Source organism: Nanorana parkeri, unplaced genomic scaffold, assembly GCF_000935625.1.
Source record: "Nanorana parkeri isolate BGI_ZX_2015 unplaced genomic scaffold, ASM93562v1 scaffold1536, whole genome shotgun sequence".
NCBI classification, from domain to species: Eukaryota; Metazoa; Chordata; class Amphibia; order Anura; family Dicroglossidae; genus Nanorana; species Nanorana parkeri.
Window position 1 is genome coordinate 2,416 of NW_017307804.1, and position 8,154 is coordinate 10,569.

The following is an 8,154-nucleotide window of genomic DNA, read 5'->3' on the forward strand; positions in this document are numbered from 1 at the left end:
GAGATGTTAAAATTTAATTTCTAGCAGGAAGATCTTGGTTTCTTTGGAAGTTTAAATTTGCCACAAAAAGTAATCGCAGTTTAAACCCTTTAAAACTTAATTCTTATCTGTGGTTCATACTGGGACAATGAATTGAGGACTTAATGGGTTCACATATGGCCAGCCTACATGTAACTGGTCATATAGAAAGCCATGCATATTTTTTTCAACGAAATTTAAAGAAAACAATTGATCTTTAAGAAATGCTGCAAAGTATCTGTTGACCATTTCCATCGAACTGGAATGATATTTTTCAATTGCTGTTGGTATCCACTGAGCCAGTTTCATGCATGTGATATTAAGATTCCTTCATGATATTATCTCTCCTCGTATTACAATGTTACAGACTGGGAAGGTATAATTAGATTATTGCAGACATCATTTTTTGCACGGTAGATTAAGCCTATTAGCAATCTGGAAGCCCCCTCTATATTCCCATGTTGGTGGGAGGTGTTAAATAGTTATTTTCACTACCTTCTAACTGCAGCCTCTAGTGTTTGTGTCCCCCTCTGTGTTTCTCACATACGTTTACTCTTACTCAACACCAGAGGATCCACACAGGAGAGAAACCATTTCAATGTTCAGAATGTGGAAAGTGTTTCTCACAAAGTTCACATCTTACTCAACACCACAAGACTCACACAGGAGGGAAACCATTTGTGTGTCAAGAATGTGGAAAGTGCTTCTCACAGAGTTCTAATCTTACTATACACCAGAAGATTCACACAGGAGAGAAACTACGTAGAGAATGTGGCAAGAATATTTCATAGACAACAAATCTTAAGTAACATGAAGATACCCACACTGGAAAAGCCATATTCATCAATATGATCAATATTTACATGTAAATAAAATCAGATCTTGTTTTAAAAACTTGACAGAGAAGAGAAGCCATATTCTTATTGTATTAATTAAAAGCGTTTCATTCTCATGCATAAGACAGTTTTAATATACCTTTTTCATTTCTCTTATAGAATTGATTAGTATTGCCACGCACATTTTTAGAAGATGGCTGCCTTGCAAGTATGTAAAATAAAATAAGTTTGTACATTTGAATAAACTTTTTAGAAATACCCAAATGATTGTAAAATAAACTGTGTAACTATGCTAATTATTCATGGTTTCATTTTTATTAGTTTAACCTTAAATCATGTTTTTAAACTTGGTGTAAAAGTCTGAATTCTGTTCTATAGTTTATCTAGGAGAGAAGGTTTAAACTCTCCACAACTATATTCTAAAGCTGCCCACACACCTTTACAATTTATCTGCAGATTTTCTGTGGTCAGATGGAAAAAGTGCAACAGATTGGCCCAGGTGGAGATTACTCCATCCACACAGTTAAGTGTAGATGGAGGAATCTGTTGCACCTTTTCCATCTGACCACAGACAATCTGCAGATCATTGTAAGGTGTGTGGGCAGCTTTAAACCAAAATAAATCTCTTGTCAGGAGTTAGGTTTTAAAATGTCAGTGCCAACAGTGATATTTTAGACACAGGAGGAGTCGCTATATCCCCCTGACAGTCCCAGACCTTCCATATCCTTCCCCCTGACAGTCCCAGATCTTCCATATCCCTCCCCTGACAGTCCCAGATCTTCCATATCCCTCCCCCCTCACAACCCCATCCCTCCCCCCCCCCCCCCCCCCACTGTAGGATGGATTAGAGATGTTAAAATTTAATTTCTAGCAGGAAGATCTTGGTTTCTTTGGAAGTTTAAATTTGCCACAAAAAGTAATCGCAGTTTAAACCCTTTAAAACTTAATTCTTATCTGTGGTTCATACTGGGACAATGAATTGAGGACTTAATGGGTTCACATATGGCCAGCCTACATGTAACTGGTCATATAGAAAGCCATGCATATTTTTTTCAACGAAATTTAAAGAAAACAATTGATCTTTAAGAAATGCTGCAAAGTATCTGTTGACCATTTCCATCGAACTGGAATGATATTTTTCAATTGCTGTTGGTATCCACTGAGCCAGTTTCATGCATGTGATATTAAGATTCCTTCATGATATTATCTCTCCTCGTATTACAATGTTACAGACTGGGAAGGTATAATTAGATTATTGCAGACATCATTTTTTGCACGGTAGATTAAGCCTATTAGCAATCTGGAAGCCCCCTCTATATTCCCATGTTGGTGGGAGGTGTTAAATAGTTATTTTCACTACCTTCTAACTGCAGCCTCTAGTGTTTGTGTCCCCCTCTGTGTTTCTCACATACGTTTACTCTTACTCAACACCAGAGGATCCACACAGGAGAGAAACCATTTCAATGTTCAGAATGTGGAAAGTGTTTCTCACAAAGTTCACATCTTACTCAACACCACAAGACTCACACAGGAGGGAAACCATTTGTGTGTCAAGAATGTGGAACCCCCCCCCACAACCAAGGTCCAGGAAGCCCCCACTGACCACCAGGCTTAGGTAAGGTGACACATTTTTTTAAAATAAAATCCGGGGACATTTTTAAATGTCCCCGGGAACATAAAATACAACTTTTTTTTTATTACTACTCACCTGATTCCTGGATCCTAGAAGTTGCATACAGCGTGTGCTGGTTACTACTTAAACCGACCCGCGCAGTGTGGCGACACTTTAAAAGCTTTTACCGCTCATCAGTTGTTATCAGTGATTGATGGCCGTAGAATTATTGCTCTCACTGTGACGTTCGCTGCAATATCTACATATATAGGTGCGTGCGCGCGGGGCACTCAACTTTTTTGGGTGTTTTTTTTAAATATGTGACTACGTCTTTTTTTTTTTTACTTTTTTTAACTTATTTTTTACATTTAACTTGATTGCTATCACATAGGGGGCTAAAAAGAAAATGACAAGTCATCTTAATGGAGACATCAGGGGTCCCCAAGACCCCTGTCACCTTGGGACCCCCAAAGAAGCTGATGAAGCAGAGATTTACTTCATCAGCTTCTTCTCTGGCTCTTAGCCGGAGGAATGACAGCTAAAGGTGGAAGTGATGTTATACACATCGCTTCCAACTTTAGAGAGAGAGAATGGGGAGAGATCAGTGGTAGGAAATGCTGATTTCTCCTCCTTTTCTCTTCGAGCAGCCGCTGTACCGGACATGTCAGTTAACCGGCATCGGCTACGGAGGGGGAGGGGCGTGACAGAAGGGGGGCACCACACAATTTTGGGTTATACAAGTGATCGGCCGGCTATAGAGCCGGCTAAACGATTGTATGAGACAGAAGGGGGGGGGGGGGGGGTGCGCGCGAGCAGGAAAAAAAGACGTACATTTACATGACCCTGCCAGGAAGGATCCGCCGTCCACCAGTAATTTTATGATGGGTGGACGGCAAGGGGTTAATATACCTTTTTCATTATTCCTGTAGAATTGATTAGTATTGCAGCCACACAAATATTTTTTATTGCCACAAACATTCTTAGAAGATGGCTGCATTGCAAATATGTAAAATAAAATAAGTTTGTACATTTGATTAAACTTTGTAGAAATACCCAAATGATTGCAAAATAAACTGTGTAACTATGTTATTATTCATGGTTTGATTTTTATCAGTTTAACCTTAAATCATGTTTTTAAGCTTAATATAAAAGACTGAATTCTGTTCTATTGTTCATCTAGGAGAGAAGGTTTAAACTCTCCCCAACTATATTCTAAAACCAAAAGAAATCTGGTGTCAGGAGTTATGTTTTAAATTGTCAGTGCCAACAGTGATATTTTAGACACAGGTGGTGCCGCTATGTTCTTAGATTTCTTGGATACTCTGGGAGTGTTAGATCTTTCCTGAGCTATGTGTGTTCCAACATTTCTTCTATTCTCCATAATATAAAATAAAAACAATAATATGGACAAGTAAATCTCTATATAAAATGACAATCATTTGTGCAAGCACAGAACAATATGCAGATATCTGTCCAACAAAGTCCCTGAGAGATAGAAGAAACATTACCCTTCAGAATTAAATATAGGTTTTTTAGATATTTATCCCTATTTACTACATAATGTCAATTTGTACTATTGTTTATCAAATGTTCAAATGTTCAAATCAAATGTTTAATGTAATAACAAAGACTAAGCCTGCTGACATCATCAGGTCTATGCAAGTTATATTCACTTGCATTAGATGTGAGAACAGCAAGGCACTTTACCCAGTCAGAGCCAGAGAGAGGTGAGCAGTCACCATCACAGGACCGAGGAACAGATGGGTGTATCTTCTTTATTCTGCTCCCTAGATCCCTAGACCAAAACAAGCCGTTAACCCTTGCATTGCGGGGATAGCTCCATTGCAATGGTTCATGTTTTAACCAGTTGACATCCGCGGTGTTAAACCCCTTCCCATCCAGGCCATTTTTCAGTATTCAGCGCTGCGGTACTTTGACTGACATTTATTCCGTCATGCAACGCTGTACTGAAATGAATTTTATACCCTTTTTTAGGGACAGACAGAGCTTTCTTTTGGTGGTATTTATTCACCACTGGGGGTTTTATTTTTTTACTATATTAACCTCCTTGGCGGTATTCCCGAGTCTGGCTCGGGGTGAATTTTCAATGCTAGGAGCGGTAACCCCGAGCCAGACTCGGGGCTGCAGAGAAAACTGACACTCACCTTGTCCCTGCGGTCCCGCGGCGTCCTAAACCGGCAGCGCCCACCGCGCGCGGGGGGGGCGGTGCCGCGAACGAGCACATATAGGTGATCGGCGGGCTATGGACCCGCTGATCGCCTATATGTGAAACACCCGGTAACTCAGAGAATGTGGCAAGGATTTTTCATAGACAACAAATCTTAAGCAACATGAAGATACACACACTGTAAAAGCCATATTCGTCAATATGATCAATATTTTAATTGTGAATAAACTCAGATCTTGTTTTAAAAGCTTCACAGAGAAGAAAAGCCATAGTCTTTTTTTTAAACAATCAAATTTTATTAGGTTTTTCCAGTACATGCAATACAGACAGTAAAAAATAAAAACCAATGGGCAACATGGTACATATGTTAATATATCCGATCAGATACAATGCACTGATAAGGTCACATATTCCATCAGGGACCGTCAGATTTCTAAAGGAACCATATAATACATGACCCATGAATAAGCTCCATAGGCCGTATTCGACAGTAGTGCCTATAGATCCAGCCTCGGGCCAGTAATGAGATAGTCGGATAGGGAAACAAAAAAGATAACCAAAAAAAACAAATCCCCTGATAGTACGCAGTACTCGCACACACATAGATTGAGGGGAAACAAACAAGACCTACACAGACCAAAAAACACAACAAAAGATGAGAAAAAGAAAAAAGGTCATAATAGCAAATAGGAAAGACAGAAGAGAAAGAGAGAGGGGAGAAAAAAGGAAAAAATAAAAAAAGGGGAAAAAAGAAACTCCTCGGGTCCCACAGCTTCTATAATACAAATTGCATGACCAATGGTACTATTAGAGACAGTTCGTCTGATCATATTTTTAAAGCCAAATATCTAGCAACTTACAATGCTAGAAATGCCGCAGAGTCCATATACAAAATCCAGGGTGCCCATAATGTTGCACATTGAGATTGACGCTCGCACAACGAAGCAGTCAGCTCTTCATACCGCCTAATCAAGCACAGTTCAGCAATCCACTCCCTCACGGTTGGGGGGACGGCAGTTTTCCAATGTCGAGGGATAGTCGTCCGGGCGGCAGCCACAAAGAAGCGAAGCAGGTCTTTCTTGACGGAGGCCAGGGAGCCAGGCAATATCGATAGGAGGGCTACCTTAGGTGATGGAGCCAGAGAAGTTCCCATAACTTGGTTATATATGTCAAAGACACAACACCAAAAGGGCGCTAACACCGGGCAGCTCCACCACATATGAAGGTAAGTGCCTTCTGCATTCGAACAGCGCCAGCAGTGTGCTGGCCTATCGGGGAAAATCCTGTGTAGCAGGGCCGGGCAGCGATACCATCGCGTTAGAATTTTATATCCCTTTTCCTGAGCCGCACATGCGATGGAAACTTGTGAGTTAATATAAACGATGTGTGGACTTCCTCATCAGTAAGGACAGAGCCCAAATCCCTCTCCCATCTAGATATAAACAGGGGGCGATCCAGAGATTTTGCCGCAATCAGCTGACTGTATATCAAGGAGATGGTATGAGAGGGTGCTTCATCGCGGCCACAAAGTGACTCAAACCACGAGAGCAGGCGATGTAAAAGAGCATGGCCCCCCAGTTCCCTATAGAATGCACAGAGTTGGAAATATAATAGCCAAGAGCCAGGATTATGGGGCTGGCTCGCTAGCAGAGCACTCATTGGTTTCAGGGCCGTCTCCGTGAGCGCCTCTATCATAGGGGACGGTTCTTTGGTCGACCAATGTAGGAAACTAGAGGAGATACAGCCAGGAGGGAACTCAGGATTTCCCATTATAGGTGTCATGGGGCCCGCCCTTGATGACAGATGAGTTGTCTTCACTAGAGCATCCCACACCTTTAAATCAGGCAGGGCCAGGCCCCCTGCATCTTTAGCTCAAATCAAAACGCTGCACGCCAGCCTTGGAGGCTTCCCCGCCCAGATGAAATGAAGCAATGCGGACCTCAAATGCCGGAAAAAAAAGGCAGGCAGAGCCAGCGGCAGCGCTTGAAAGAGATATAGGAAATGGGGGAGTATGTCCATTTTAAAGAGCGCAAGCCTGCCCAGCCAGGAGTGTCGGTGGGAGTGCCATTGTTGGAGACGTGAAATTGTGAATTGAAGAAGAGGGGCATAATTCAAGCGATATAGGTCGGCTTGTTCAGGGGATAGAAATATGCCAAGATATTTGACGGCCGTAGCTTGCCAATTGAAATGAAAGTGGTCCCGTAGTTGGTCAATTTCCGTTGAAGGAAGAGAGATATTTAGAGCCTCCGTTTTGTGTAGGTTTACTTTAAAGTTTCTGACATATCCAAACCTACTGAACTCTTCCAATATGGAAGGTAGGCAAATCCAGGGATTAGATAGATAAAGCAAGACATCATCTGCATACAGTCCAAGTTTATAGCGATGACCTTGAATACAGATGCCCTGGATGGATTGATTCATGCGGATAGCTATCGCCAGATGTTTCATCGCCAAGATGTACAAAAAAGGGGACAATGGACAGCCTTGTCTAGTTCCGTTTCGTATAGAGAAGGAAGGGGATAGGGAGCCGTGGGGCTCGCACCCGGGCCGTGGGGCTGTTGTAAAGAGCCATAGTTTTTTCTACAAACGATTTCGGCAAGCAAATTTGTTCCAGGGTTAGAGCAAGGAAGGTCCAATTCAAACGGTCAAATGCCTTCTCTGCATCTACAGACAGAAGGCATAGGGGGAGACCCGAGGACTTGGCATAGCGCATGAGAGTAAGAATCTTGATTGTATTATCTCTGGCTTCACGAAAGGGAACAAACCGCACCTGATCCATATGGATCAAGGATGGGACATGTTGACTCAGGCGATTCGCCAAGAGTTTCGCGTAAAGTTTAAGGTCCACATTTATAAGAGAAATCAGTCTGTAATTGGTGCAAAGAGTAAGGTGCTTATCAGACTTGGGGATTACGGTTATATGAGCTTCTTGCGATTGCGTGGGAAAAGGGCAATCGGCGGATATGGAATTAAAGGTAGTTTGAAGTAGGGGAGTCAATGACTCCTGAAAGTACTTATCAAAAGCACCAGTAAATCCTTCCGGGCCTGGACTCTTCCCAGGGGGAAGCCCCCAAATAGCGCCAGAGATCTCCTCCGAAGAAAAGGGGTCCCCAATGTGGGCAATCACCTCAGGAGAGAGAGTCGGCAGAGGAGTAGAGACAATATAGGAGGCCGCAGCTGAAGAGAGGAAAATGTCCCCGAAATAGGTAGATTGTAAAGCTCCGCATAGTAGGCCTGAAAAGCACAGGCAATCTGGTCAGTACGATGAACCATTTGAGCGTCTTTAGTTTGTATTTTAGAGACAAATGTGCGCGCACTCTGTTCCCTAATTGAGCGGGCCAGTAAACGGCCGCATTTATCTCCATGTGCATACAGTGACCTGCGCAAAGATTCTCTATATTTAAAGAAGCTCAGATCTAGAAGAGATCGAAGATGTGCTCGTTTCTGTCCCAATGCCAGCAATATGGAGGGGGCACGTGAGGTCTTATGTTGAAGCTCCA

The 8,154-nt window shown here is 42.3% G+C and overlaps 1 protein-coding gene across 1 annotated transcript in view; it reads left to right on the forward strand.

The window, feature by feature from the left end:
- The window catches only part of LOC108798684 (zinc finger protein 91-like), a gene marked incomplete at its 5' end in the record, with an annotated part of 47,036 nt that overhangs the window by 1,798 nt on the left and 37,084 nt on the right, over positions 1-8,154 (forward strand). The window contains 3 exon segments of the mRNA XM_018570457.1: positions 572-780; positions 2,305-2,412; positions 4,776-4,834. Of these exon segments, the coding sequence (XP_018425959.1) occupies positions 572-780; positions 2,305-2,412; positions 4,776-4,834 (376 nt within the window).